Below are 14,343 nucleotides of genomic sequence, written 5' to 3' on the forward strand. Positions count from 1 at the left end.
AAGAACACCAAAGGGGAATGAATCAGGCGACTCTAAGCAAGTCCCGTGTGCTCCCATGTTGCCAGGGTGCCGAGGATGGAGGCCAAGGGTCCTTCCGCGCCTCTGCAGGGGAGACGGGAGGAGGATTACTGGCAAAGATGAGTCAGTATAATTATGGACTGGCCTTTTCTGTTTAAAAAGCCACCACTTGGGGCTTCCCTGGTGGCGCAGTGGTTGAGAGTCCGCCTGCCGATGGAGGGGACGCGGGTTCGTGCCCCGGTCCGGGAGGATCCCGCATGCTGCGGAGCGGCTGGGCCCGTGAGCCATGCCGCTGAGCCTGCGCGTCCAGAGCCTGTGCTCCGCAACGGGAGAGGCCACAACAGTGAGAGGCCCACGTACTGAAAAAAAAAAAGCCACCACTTAAAACGTGGCTCCCAGCAATTACAAATCAGTTATAACCCATAATCAGGCCTCTGATTTTTCAAGTCTGTGGAGTCTCTAAGTATAGATATAAATCCTTCTTCGTTTGAGGTCAGGAGTTCAGTAAGATCATTCAACTAGTGAGTCTAAACGAAGCTCACTGGAACTAGTTATCAATCAGCCCTCTGATAGCAAACTGCTGTCCTCATAAGGGATTCTTTGTTATTTCTTCCAGGCAATTTCTTTCCTCACACCCCTGGCTGTTATTTGTGTGGTGAAAATTATCCGGCGAACAGACAAGACTGAAATTAAGGAAGCCTTCCTAGGTAGAGTATTCACAGTTCCTGCTTTAAGGGATGGGGCTGAACTTAATTATTTAGGTCGCTAGATTTTGAAAGTCTCAGTTGCATCCAGCTGACTTTTCTCTCCGTCAAATTAAGTTTGGAAACACATGACAAGGTAAACTTTTACCCCTAAGAAGAACCCGTGCACGGGTGGTTTAAGTACCCTGTCTTCAGGGTCAGCCCATTGCCGCTGTCCCTTGTGCTGAAAGTGAGTGTCAGACTCCCCATCAGAGCTCTGTGCTTCCCCGGCACACCAGAAGGGCAGCTCTTGGCTGTAAGGGAAAGTGAATCTGAAACTTTGTCACCACTGACTGTCCAACCCCACATTTGTGCTAATAGGCCCATATTTAAGGGCAATTCAAAAGTCAACCACAGATTCCTTGACCAATCACCATTGGCTAGAGGCAAAAATGTGCAAAAGCAGATGTAAAATATAATATAAACTGGAAACAAACTCCATAACTCTTCTTCAGTTTGGGGACATTTGGGCAGTTAATCAACTATTATTATGTAAAGAATGCTCCAATCTTTGCCATTGATTATAACACCATTGTTATCAGTTCTCCCCAAGCTGAGCCATATCTGCATGTGACATGAGTCTGACATTTTTAGGGTTAAACCCATGTTTTTTCTGATCTGCAACTTAATCAAAAGACTGAGTAAATGACAGCATTAAGAGAAAGCAAAACTATTTGGCTTGTTTAGCAACCAAAATAAACCACCTGGAGGCCAGGTTTTTAGCTTTTTGATGGTTGGGAAAACTGAATTAGGTTTATTTTTTGACATGACACGTTAAATTTACCCAACCCGTCCGTCACACACATTGTGTTTGTTGGTGTGTTGTATAGGCTCACCATTCAGTTAGGTAGCAAATCTGGAAATATGAGATTCTTAAGTAAAGGTTATATTTGTTAATTACTGAGCTTTGAGGAAATGAAAATGTAGCGAAACATGGTCTCCCTTGTTCTTTGTAAGGGAAGGAGGGTGAGGGTGAGATCTAGGGAATGCAGAGCAGTAAAGCGACAGGGAACATTCTTACATAATCAGGCTTTGGTTAGGCTCTGTCTAGTTGAAAAGAACAGAATTCCTCTGAAATTACATCAAATAAGTTAGAGGTTTGCTTACAGGGCTATAACAAGCAATCTCACAGACATCCAGGAATAGGGAGCAGAAGGACAGAGGAGCCTCGTGGGGACAGAATTGGTATCCAGGCCACGAGGGGTGGAGGCGCCCCTGCCACCTCACGGCCCCTCCTCTCTGCGATGTGCCCTTCCTCTCCTCTCACTCCCTGCCTCAGTCTCCTGTCTGGACGTCGTTTCTGCTGCCTGCACCTTTGCTCTGTGTGAGGTTTGGGCTCGCAGTGGTGGGTGCCCCTGGCCCACCCCTGTGTGACCGTTCAGCTCCAGTGCCACCTCGAAGTTTCACTGCATCTCGTGGTCTAGACTTCCCCAGGTGGAGACTCTGGCTCGACTCATTTCTCAAAAAGCCTGGACGCAAAAGTCCCGAGTCTCTGGCCAGCCTGTGGATGCCTTCCCTGAAGTCAGGTGTGTACCCCCGGCTGCTTAAGTGCGGGTTGATGCTTTGGTCGTCACATGGTCTCTGTCTCCTCAGCTGAGGTGGTGGAAAGGTCCGGTTTTCCAGGAAGGGCGTAGGTGCCCTCCCACATGGGGCTCGAGCACCTGGACAGATATCACTGTGGTCCCCCAAACGTCCCTTTAGGAGCCCTCTCAGTTGACCTGGAAATCCCTCTGCTTCACTTGTCATTCTAGTCGCTCCCTTGACGCGGAGTCCCGAGATATGTGACTGTGGGTAGGAACTGTCTTTCATGGTTATGGTTATAATTTACTGCCCGCTCTTGGAGCTGGGCTGTTGTTATGGCAGTGAGTAGCTTACAGTTACTTTCCCTAGACCTTTCATTCTCTGCTAAATCTCCCTTAGGATGACATCTCAAAATTGCACCCCATACCCGGCCTCCTATATGTTAACAGAGAAGGCGGAGTTATTGGATGTTCTGTGTGCCTAGATAAATGAGAGCCTGCCTTGTAAAAATGATGAAGAATCTCCCATTGTACACAGTTTGTTTTAAATTGCTGCTTTTAGGAAGCCTTGGAAGTAGGGGGTGGGGAGAGTGATCTTTAAAAACCAAGGACAGAAAACTAGGTGTAGCTTTTCCACCGTTACCTGGGATGCAGGACTTTCTCAGTGAGGGTGGTTTAGTGCTGAGGTCCCTTCTTTACCCAGGCATCTTCAGCACACCCGAACCCCCAGAGCTCCCCTGATCCGCCTGTCCACAGCAGCCCCCCTTGTGCATCTGCTCTTGGACAAGTGAGGCCTGCCCCGCCCAGCATCGGGCTCTAAGGGATCTGGCTGCGGAACAGCCAGGTCTGTAAATTGGAGAACGCTGTTTTGGAAGGACTGTGGTGCTGAATTCCCAACAACAAAAGTAACAACAACAAAAGCCCCTCTTAATCCTCTGGGGTGCCTATAAGCAGGAGTGCCCTCCACATAGGCCACTTGCAGGCCAACTCACATGACACACTGCTTTGAATTTCTTTATCAGACACAGTCTGGCTTGTCTTTCTGACTCTTCTCTCAAGCCCGCAGTGCTGTGGGATGCTGTAAACACAGCCCTTAGGAACCAGGCCCGCTGGGTTATTGTTAATCAACAAGCCACCCCCTGCCCCCATGATTGGCGCCATTCATTTCCCACTTGGCCAGCCTGTCACACATCTAATCTCAGCCCAGCCTTCCCTCTGGTATCAGTGAGAGGTCCCCTATCTTGGTCCCCCTGGGGGTTGTGCTATTCAGATGAACATAATAATCAGTTCATTTCACTTCCGGAAGGCTGCAATGACTCCCACCCTAAGTACTGTCGTTGCAGATCCCCACTCTCTTCTGTCTCCTTCAGGCTTTTGGATCAGAGAGTGAAGCTGCCAGCTGTTGGTGCTTATATCACATCCACACATTTTCTAGCTCAGCTACTTGAAGCTTTGCAGAGAACTGCTCTGTGCTCCAGTAAATCCAGCCGGTGCAGAGGTTGAGGATTTGTATGGTGTTTCTGGACTGATGTAGCAGTCTCTGAAGTTCCCCAAGGGCATTGGGAGATCAGCTAGTGACGCTTGTTCCCAGAGACCTTCTCTGTGCAGAGGCCATGCTAGGACCAGGATACGAGGGAGTCTGGCCCCTCTGGGAAAACACAACAGTGAGCCCGCTGGACTAGCCTTGAGAAGAAAAGCCCCTGTCATCTCAGGGCTATTTCACAGCCTGTTAATTGTCGTAGCTGTGGGAGGATTCTGCAGTGAAGATGGCCCAGGGAATTTTCCCTCCTCTCTGCAAAGGAGACCTCTCAGCAGTGCTGTGAGCTTGTGAGAAAGAAGGGAAGCCAGCGTTTTAGGAAGGAAGGGTCTGTGCGTGCAGAATGTAACCATATCTCTCCAAGTCCCGTCCCCCAACTCTTGCTTCCAGTTTATATACCCCAGTTGCGTGCTCGGTACTTTAAAGGTGGTGCCGCACTGCTGACGCATGCTCTGCTCTCCACCCCGGTGGCCCATCCCTCCTTTGCTGCCACAGTCAGATATGGCACTGCTGCCCATCCCGCACTTAGGAGATTAGTTTCCCTTTGACAAAGGTGTTCATTTGAACTGGTCCCTCCCGTTCTCTTTGCTTCCCATGACTTGTTAAAAGCAGATGGGTTCTGTCTCCACTTCAGTGGCCTGTGCCCTTGGTGACTGTTGACGGTTCACAGTACTTTCCGTTTGTAGAATAACACATTTGTCTCCCTTGATGACCATGAATTGCTCCAGGCAGCTCCTTTCCGAAAATGGCCCTCCGCTGCTATTTTCTTATGTAAATCTCAGCTAGTATTGAACAGTTAATACTTGCCAAAGGGAAATCGTAACTCATATGCTTTATTATTCAACAAAGGAATGGAACGGGGCATCAATAGGTTTTTATTGCTTATGCAAAGCATTTGGCCTTCCATCGCATTGACTTGCCTTTTGTGCAGTCTTGATAAACACAGGAGAGAGGTGCAGGGTCCTTGCAGGGAAAGCTCCATGACTCATTTCATCTGCACCCTTTGGACGATCTGTGCTTCATCCAGCAAAGTCCTTCCAAGCTGCTGGGAGAAAGTCCCTGTGCTGCCTATTTTTAAAGGATGTAATCCAGAAATGCCTACTGTTTTAGGTGGCAGGAAGCACCACCTGGGCAAATCTTTTCAAAAGGGAACGAGGTTTTGGGGACACTTCACCTTCTCGGAAACGGTGATTTGTTTGATAACAAGTGGAGAGCCGTCAGCAGGAGACGCGGGTCAACAAGGAGGTGATGGCTGAGTGGGCACATCCTACTTGCAGTAGGATTCCAGCAGCTGCTCTGATTAGAATTGTGTCTGAGAAGATTGCCAGAAGGAAATAAAAAAGTTATGTTTCTTGCTACCGGTAAAAGGGATTCTACATGCTGTCCTATTAAATCTGTTCCTATCAGGCCAGAACATGATAGATGGGCTTCTCAGTGATATTGAAAATTTCATTCAAGGAGGAGAGATCAATTTCATGTCACAGGGGCTTGGAATTTTATGAGTCACTCTCCAAAGTCCTGTTCTAATTACATTTTCCTTTAGCTGCTCAAACTTGCCTCCCTTTTTCAGAGTATTCGCTCATATTTCTGTGGTCATAAATTAAACAGTAGTATGATGGAACAGAGGTGATGGTGACGATGATGATAACGACGATGATGATGGTTTTGATTTGCGAGCCCGCTGGTTATTTTTCTGTCTGTTGGTTTTGTTTTGTAGCCGTGTCCTTGGCTCTTGCTTTGAATGGAGTCTGCACAAACACTATTAAATTAATAGTGGGAAGGTAAGTTCCAAAAAAGAAACAAATAGTGACTGATTCTCAGGGTTTTCTATGTAGGAGCCTTGGCCGCAGGACACTGGATGGGACAAATTTGAGCTCTTCTGGTTTTCCCTTAAGTTATTGTCCTTCTGAGATTTCTGTCCTCAGCACAGATCTTTCCTCTCCTTTGAATTACGAACTCAGTATTTCAGAAAGCAGGGCATCAATAGTAAAGCGGTATCCACTGACTATACTTTCTTGTGGACCAAAGCCCACTGCTGGCATCTCTGGTCCATCCACTGATGTTCCAGGGCCTCACCAGACACCCACTCACTTGCCAGTTTGGGCCTCCAAAAAATAAATAAGCTTTCTTCTTTATCGTTCTCTTTGGAATAAGAAATCTGGATTGGCATTTGAGCTTTGGCTCATGGCCCATTTCTCTTACTCCCCTGGGAAGTGATTTCTCTTGTCCATTTATCTTGCCTCCTCCCTCAGCCGCTCTGGCAGTGAGCTAATCTCTGTAGAGACGAACCGTCAAAAGACCCGAATTCAGGACCTGACCTTGGCCCTGCCTGGCTGTTGGCCTTGGACAGGCTGGTTCCCCTCTTGGAACCTCAGTATCCGTGATCATGTAAATACTTGGTGCGTGGTGCTGGCCAGGCATCGCGGGGGCAGAAGAGGGATACAGATTGCGCAGTGCGTGGCTTGGGGCTGCAGTGTCCTTGCAACTTTCCAGGCTTAGAGTTGCTGTGGGGCCTGATAAAATGCCGATTCCCAGGCCGTGTCTGCTCTGAGGTTCTGGTTCAGTAGGTGAATAGCCACACTTGGAGGAACACTAGCCACATAGGGGAGAGACAGTAAGCCAGCAGTTCTGATAGATTACTGATAATTGATATGTTACAGATACCGATAGATTGTTATTGGGCCCAGATCCCAGAGCTGGAGGACCAGTGAGTCAGTCTGTGTGAACTGTAACCCAGTACGTACAGAAAAGGGGGATTGTGTTTACAGTGCTAGCAAGACCTTGTCCACGGCAGGCATTCGGCAAAGGTTAGTTGAATTAATGTGAAGTAATTCACCATCACACATCTGTGTGAGAGTCCACACTTGAGTGAGGTGGACAAGCGTGGGGTGAGCTGTGTAGGCACAAGAATCCAATTGCTGGGGTTCAGAGCTTGTCTTTGCCACTTACTGGTTGTGTGTGACCTTGGGCAGTAGTGTAATCTTTCTGAGCCTTCATTTTCGCACCTGTGAAATGAAGGAGGTCCGAGGGCCTGCCCCAGGGTTGTCATAAGAATCGTATGACACATAGAGTCACAGATGTAGAGAGCAAACTTTCGGTTACCAAGGGGGAAAGAGGGGTGGGACAAATTGGGAGGTGGGGGTTGACTTATATACACCGCTATGTATAAAATAGATAACTAATGAGAACCTACCGTTTAGCACAGGGGGCTCTATTCAGTGCTCTGTGGTGACCTCACTGGGAAAGAAATGTAAAAGAGGGGAATCTATGTATACATGTAACTGATTCACTTTACTGTATAGCAGACACTAACACAACATTGCAAAGCAACTATACTCCAATAAAAATTTTAAAAGGAAATAAAATTAAAAAAAACATGCACCCATGGGCGGTGTTTAGTGCTGGGTCTGGTATGCAGTACGTACTCAATACACGTTATCCGTGATTGTGGCAGGAGGCTCGGCCTCGGGGCCGGCTTGTAACCGCCTCCCTGTAGAGCCTCCCCCGCAACCTGGACCAGGTGCCGACCTGGCGGCCGTGTGCTCTGCATCTTGGAGCTGGGCTTCCAGGTCCTCTCAGTGAGCTTAAGTGAGACTGCTATTTAAGGAAGGGCAGGCAGTTGGCCATCCAAATTCAAGCTACAGGGCCACGAGGAGCCTGGAGGCTTGGGTCCTGGAAGCAGCCTCCGAGTAGCGGACCCATAGGTAGAGGCAGGAACTACCCTCTACTCCGCCGGCCCTGGGCTTAGGTGGCTCCTGGAAGTCACCTCACTTGACCTGCAGGACCTCACCTTTGGGTAGGTATTGATCTCCCTTTTTTACAGATGTGGAAACTGAGGCTGTGGTGGGGGATGGCTACATGACCTTCCCAAGGTCATAAAACTAGTAAGTGGCAGAGTGGGAGTTCCAGCCCAGATCTCTCTGACCCCAAAGCCTGAGCTTTGCCTAAGCCCATAGTGTCTTTGGGGTGGGGCGGGCTGCACTGTTGATGGCAGCAGGAGGAGCTAGGACAGCAGGGGACAGCGGGGTTAGCTTGGGGTTTGTTTGTGATGGCAGCGTTTTATATTGAAAATGTCCATGGTGTCTTTTGTAGACCTCGCCCCGATTTCTTTTACCGCTGCTTTCCAGATGGAGTGATGAACTCGGAAATGCACTGCACAGGTGACCCCGATCTGGTGTCCGAGGGCCGCAAAAGCTTCCCCAGCATCCATTCCTCCTGTAAGTTCAGTGGCTGCGCCACTAATTCCTGGGTCATGTCTCCTCATCTCTTTCTTCGGGAGTTGAGAGAAAAGAGTTGATACACGAAGGTCGAGCACCGTTCACTTTTCTTCACTGGTTGGCTTAGAAACAAGATATTTAATAGGAAATAATGAGCCTGAGGACAAGGCTCTGGAGTTTACAAAACATTGTATATGTTGCTTTTGTGAACTCGGCAGAGTGTAACATGTGACTCTTTACCCTTTGGCAGTACCAGTCAGAACTTGACAGTGCGAGGGAATTAACCATGTTCCCTGGGACCTTATGCCTTTCAGCTCAGTGTTCTCTCTAGTTTACTCCTTCAGTGAAGGTAGTGTGTGTGTGTGTGTGTGTGTGTGTACCAACATATAGTATGTATGTGTGTGTATATATATATATGTGAACATACACCCTCCCTAATATATAGTCTGATTATGGGTATGTAAGCTGGGACCAGCCTTAAGCAAAGAATAACATGAATCAGGTGCAGGGTGGTGTAGTGCAAAGCATACAGCTCTTTAAAGTGTGACAAATCCTGACTCTGCCAGGTCCTAGCTCTGTGACTTAACCTCTCTGTGCCTCAGTTCCCGCTGTGTAAAGTGGGAATAAGGCCTCCGCTATTGGTTGGAGTGAGGGTTAAAATAAGAGATGGGCATCACTGACATTGCTGGGGCGTCTGCCGGGCCCAGATGTTAAAAAGGTGCATTATCTTGTTTAGTCCATTCAGTGTCTGTCAAGTACTTGGTATCATGCTTCAAATAAACCCCAGTCATCCATGCATCATTTAGTCTCAGGGCTGAGGTTCCCAGAGTGTTCTGGTTTGTGTCTTCATTCGTTCCATCAGTGTTTACTGAGTGACTTAGGTGCCGGGCACTGACTGTGATAGGTGCTGGGGACACAAAGATAAGTGAGACACAGCGCGTGTCCTGGGGAGTCCACGGGCAGTGCAGGCTTTATATTTAGGTTGGTGATTCTGGGATCATTGGAGAGGAACCAGGCCCACAGGTGACCACCTGGGAGAGGACAGCCTGCTCTCCTGACCCAGAGTCCTTGATTCCCCACAGGTCTGATCGTTGTTTAGCTTTGGCGAGCCTGTTACCTTAATCTTTTCTCTGTTTTCTAAGTACCCGATACACACCTGATAGTGGCTGGATCAGGGAATAACTGGACGGCCTTCCCTGCAGAGTGGTTGTTGAGCATTTTGCTCAGTCATTAGAGATTAGGGCCTGTCAACAATATAGAGGTGCCCGGCCCTCTAAGTGGATCTCCATCAGCCTGTGCCACAGCCCTGCCAGGTCCGGTTGTCCCCACTTTATGTACAGGGACAGTGAAGCTTAGACGGACTCAGCAACTTGTTCAAGGACACTTAGCCGACCTTCATGCCAGCCTCTAACACGATAGTGTCTTGGGCTTTGGGTGATTAAATACAACAGGGTGTTCACAGCCCACGTGCATTTAAATAAATAACTCATTTTCTCCTCTGGTTTACTGGAGACTTTAGTGGGTTGAATAATGGCCCCCAAAAAGATATGTCCAAGTCCTAGCCCACAGGACCTGTGAATGTGACCTTATTTGGGAAAAAGTCTTTGCAGATGTAATTAAGTTAAGGATCTCGAGATGAGATCATCCTGGCTTTAGGGTGGGCCCTAAGTCCAATGACAGATGTCCCTATAAGAGAAAGGCAGAAGAACATTGAGACTTAGAGATGCAAGGAAGAAGGCCACGTGAAGGCAGAGGCAGTGATTGCAGTGGCGCAGCCACAAGCCAGGGAGCACCTGGAGCCACCAGAAGCCGGAAGAGGCAGGGAAGGAGCCTCCCCTGGAGCCTTCACAGGGACCGTGGCCCAGCCAACACCTTGATTTTAGACTTCCGGCCCAGAACTGTGAGGGAAGAAATTTCTTTCATTTTCAGCCACCAGGTTTGTGGTAATTAGTCACAGCAGCCCTGAGAAAAGAAAAAGGAGCCTTAGATTGAACACATTGGCTTTGGAGTCATGGGGGAGACTGAGAGAAAGCACACTCCTGGGCATGCTTCCTAAAATGCCCTCTGAGGTTAGCGCTGCCAGGGGCACAGCCTGCATGACGGTGTAGGGTGCTCCAGTCACTCCCGTTGTTTAAGGTCACGCATCCATTTGGATTCACTTCCTGTCCGAGTTTGTTCTTCCTCTCTGAAGTCATGTTTTGTTTTAAGTGAGTCTGTTTCGGAGGCAGTGTGGGCGCCAGCTGGAGGAAGGTCTGCAGCATTGAGCTCCTGTCTCCTTACTGCCAGGGATTCCTGTGCCGGCATTGTTCAGAGGTACCTGGGGTGGTATTCACCTGGGGTCCGCTTCTGTCTGGTCTGCATCCGTATCCTTGTGGGGTCACTCAAGTTCTCTGTGGTTTTAAGACATGTTCTGTTCTCCCAAAGACTCGGTGCTGAGCTTCAAGGGGCTTCAAAAATTATAAGCAGTAAGAAGTGAAACCCTGTGGGAAAACCTTAATCCTGGCTTTCAAACTGTTAACTGAGGACTGCAGCACAATTTCGTAGCTACTGTTGCATTTGAACTTGGGAGGGAAACAGGTCTTATGTGAGTAACTCAAGCTAGAAGACTGCTGGACCACAAAGAGTAGAGGGCAGGCCCCACAGAAGTGTTTCTTTCAGAGGCGCACCCTCCCTGTCAGATGCGTTTCCTGACAAGTCTGCCCACCAGCTGCCTTGTCGAATGCGGGGCTGATGTCCCATCTGTGCTGGACAAGTGTTTTGACAGAGGCTATTACTATCTTTTGCTTAAGATGTACTTATAATGTTACAGATTTTTACTACTTGCCAGACACAGAATCCTCCCCAGTCTCTAGGCTTTGGTGAGTATTTTCATCTGCTCTCTTGCTCTTTTGTGACAGGTCAGAGGTTGCCTTGCAGGGAGCTGCCGTGTCCACTTAGAAAAACCACCAGCGCTGTTTTCTGGATCTCTTATTGTAGCTGATAGGAAGCCTAGTGGTTGGTGTGACTCTTTGCTCCTCGAAGGGGTGGCAGGCCTCAGAGGGGGTGACCTCAGTGGACTCGCATTTTGTATGCACACTCTTTCTCCCTTCAGTAAAATCAACTTCGTGGGTTGCATTTGGGTGAGTGGACACAGGGGCTCTAGACCAAGGGATCTCCGGAGACGAACTCCCCATTCTAGGTAAACGTGGGTTTGCTTCTGTTCTGTTCACGGGTAATTGGTGACTGGAGGGTCATTGAGGTCCACATGTTGTTCTGCAGAACAACTGGTTTTCTTTGAACGCAAGAACAAACGTTGATTACTTTTGGAAACAAAAGATCTTGTTCTCAGTTTACCGTAAGCAGTCCAACGGCACTGCCCTGAAGGGCTCACGTGCCAGACTTTCAGCAAATGGCACGTCCCTGGGGTAGCCACGCCATGGGACCTGCTCTGTGAGGCAGCCTAAGCCGCGCTTGCTGGAAACGCAGAGATCAGTTTCCAAGAGCGAGTGATTTCCTTCAGAGTTTTGAGAAGCTTGGGGTTTAAAGTGGAGAAGGGCAGTGTGGCTTCAGAGCAGGGATGTTCTGAAAAGGGGATTGTCTTTCAGCATACCATCTCAGCTTTTGATTGGGTGTTGTTTCAACTTCCAGAAAGAGGATAGATTTCAGAGAGAAAAATTGAAAACAAAAACAAAACCAAAAAACCTTATTATTGCCGAGTCAAGCTATTAAGAAACTTCTTTTCTATAAAATGGTGGGAGTGAATAAAGTGATACTGTGTCCAGGTGTTGGCAGATGACAGCATGTGGGCTGCCTGTTTGGTGAATAAAAGTGTTACTGGTGCACAGAGATGCCCATCATTTACGTGTTGTTTATGGAGGCATTTACTTTACAATGGCAGAGTTGAGTAGCTGCAGAGAGACCTGGCCCACAGAACTGCAAACATGTTGCCCATACTCCAAACAAATAGTATTAAAAAGCATTACCACAGGGGTCCCAGTGGGGGAGGGACGAATAGGCAGAACACAGAGGATTTTTAGGGCAGTGAAACTACTCTGTATGACACTGTAATGGTGGATGCCTGCCATGATACATTTGTTGAAACACATAGAATGTACAACACCGAGACCGAAGCCTAATATAAACCGTGGACGTTAGATGATTATGATGTGTCAGTGTAGGTTCATCCATTGCAAGAGCTGCTGGAGGACGTTGCTAATGAGGGAGGCGTTGTATGTGTAGGGGCTGGAAGTCTATGGGAGGTCTCTGTACCTTTTAAAATTTGCTGTGAACCTAAAACTGCTCTAATAAACTAACGTCTGAGAAAAAGGCTTTACTAAAGCAAGACCAGTGCTCCTGAATTGTGCACATAGATGTTTCATTTTAAAACAAGTCCATTATCGTACAAAAAGGGGGCATTTATGGGATAATCAGTGCTTGTGGGATGCATTCTTTAAATGACAGACACAATTTCAAGGCGTATCTGGCCCATGGCGATTTAACAGATTCTTCTTGAGTACTTAGTGTTTTATAGGTACAGGCTTGCACTTGGGGAGGGTACAGGATGCTCAGACGTGGCCATGTGCTGTTTGGGGCCAGGGCAAATACAAGGTGCTTTAACACAGTGCTCTGGGATTGGGGAGCTGGGAATTCCAGTTGGGGAACAGGGAAAGCCTCTGCAGGACAAGCTCTTTCTCCTGTCATTTCCCAGGAGAGTACGCATGAGCTAGGTGTTTTGGGTCATTTATGTTTGAAGTGCCTTTATTCTATTTTCTAGCTGAGTGTAGAATTCTAGGTTGAAAATCAGTTCTGTGCGGGATTCTGGTTTACCGTGTGCTTCAGAGAGACCCAATGACATTCCCTGCTTTCATTTTGCTTTTCTCTTTCTCTCTCTGGAACCTCTTAGGAGCCTTTAGCTCTGGTCATCTGAAGTTTCACAATGATGTGCCTTCCTGGGACTTTTTTCTTTGTATTTACTGTTCTGGTCTCTCAATGGGTCCTTTTATTTTGTAACTTTGTGTACCTCCCTCTATATTCCCTATTTCTTTTCTCTGGATCCTGTATTAGGCAGATACTGAATCTCCTGAGTTGATTTCATCTTTTAATTTTATTTCCTATTGTCTTTGTCTTTTTGTTCATCTCTCTAGGAGATTTGAAAAATTTTATTTACCAGCCCTTCTATTGAATTTATTATGATTTTTATATTCTTAATTCCCAAAAGCTCTTTCCTGAACTCTGATTTAAAAAAAATATAACGTCGGGTTCTTTTGTCATAAGTACAGTGTCTTTCTTCTTTGTCTGCAGGTATCATCTGCTCTCACCTTCTCTTCATCTGCATGTTCTTTGGTATCTCGCTTTCCTTAAATATCTGCTTTGGCTGGATGTTCTTATTTAACGTGGGAGCACTGAAGCTAACTGGACAGAGCCCATTAAGTGGACTTCACTGAAGGGTGGGTGGGGAGTGAACTGGTTGACCCTGAGTGTTAGCATCTGGCCTTTACTTAAAGGCCGTTCCATTCCCTGGAGGAGGCATGCCCCTTCCCTGTCTCTGGCCAGGTGTACATGAACCTGGCATTCTGGAAGCCAAGCCCAGGGACTTGGTTTCTCACAGGTCACCTTGCAGACCTTCCCTCAGGCCCTGTTTTCGGTCTGATTGTTCAGCCCTGTTTTCTACTTGCCTGCTTTTTCCGAGCCCAGAGCCTTGAATGGTTAAATCTTCTGCCTCCTTCAGAGGTTGGGGAGGTGACAGCTCCCTGGTTTGAGGATAGAGTGGGGACCTGGAGAGTTTAACCGCTCTCTGGGGACTTTCCAGCTACTTTGCTGTCCAGCGCACGTCTCACGCCTGCCTCCTGCGGTACCGGTTCAAAGCTTTGCAGGGCCCTGCCTGGTGAGTTAGCGCTTCTCATCAGCGCCACTGTCCGCAGGCGTGGAGGTGCGCCTTTCCCCCACTCTGCCAGCTGCTTCCCATCCTCATGTATTGTGGGGTGCAGTTGAGGTGCTTCTAGCTCCATTTAAGATAGAATTTGTTTCCCTATTTGCATTAGTCAGGGTTCTCCAGAGAAACAGAACCAATAGGGTATATGTATAGAGAGAGAGGGAGAGGAAGAATCATTTTAAGGAACTGGCTCACAAGATTGTGAGGGCTGGCGCGTCTGAAATTTGTAAGGCAGGCCGGCAGACTGGAAATTTGGGTAGGATTTCTCTGTTGTAGCCTTGAGGTAGAATTTCTCACTTGGGAAACCTCAGTCTTTGTTCCTAAGGCCTTTAAATGATTGGATGAGACCCACCTACATCATGGAGGGTGAGCTCCTTTACTTAAAGTCAACGGATTG

The 14,343-nt window shown here is 47.9% G+C and overlaps 1 protein-coding gene across 7 annotated transcripts in view; it reads left to right on the top strand.

Annotated features, from left to right (window-relative positions):
• The window catches only part of PLPP4 (phospholipid phosphatase 4), a 459,170-nt gene that overhangs the window by 320,319 nt on the left and 124,508 nt on the right, over positions 1 to 14,343 (top strand). For 3 of the 7 annotated variants that reach the window (XM_060125667.1, XM_060125668.1, XM_060125669.1), the window contains exons 3-5: positions 635 to 725; positions 5,536 to 5,599; positions 7,911 to 8,035. The exons of 3 other annotated variants lie outside the window; for them this stretch is intronic. In XM_060125667.1, coding sequence (XP_059981650.1) covers positions 635 to 725; positions 5,536 to 5,599; positions 7,911 to 8,035 — 280 coding nt within the window. The remainder of the gene's footprint in view (positions 1 to 634; positions 726 to 5,535; positions 5,600 to 7,910; positions 8,036 to 14,343) is intronic. One more of the 7 variants, XM_060125670.1, reaches the window with a different exon arrangement.

The sequence above is a fragment of the Lagenorhynchus albirostris genome, chromosome 16 (genome assembly GCF_949774975.1).
Source record: "Lagenorhynchus albirostris chromosome 16, mLagAlb1.1, whole genome shotgun sequence".
Classification (NCBI taxonomy): domain Eukaryota; kingdom Metazoa; phylum Chordata; class Mammalia; order Artiodactyla; family Delphinidae; genus Lagenorhynchus; species Lagenorhynchus albirostris.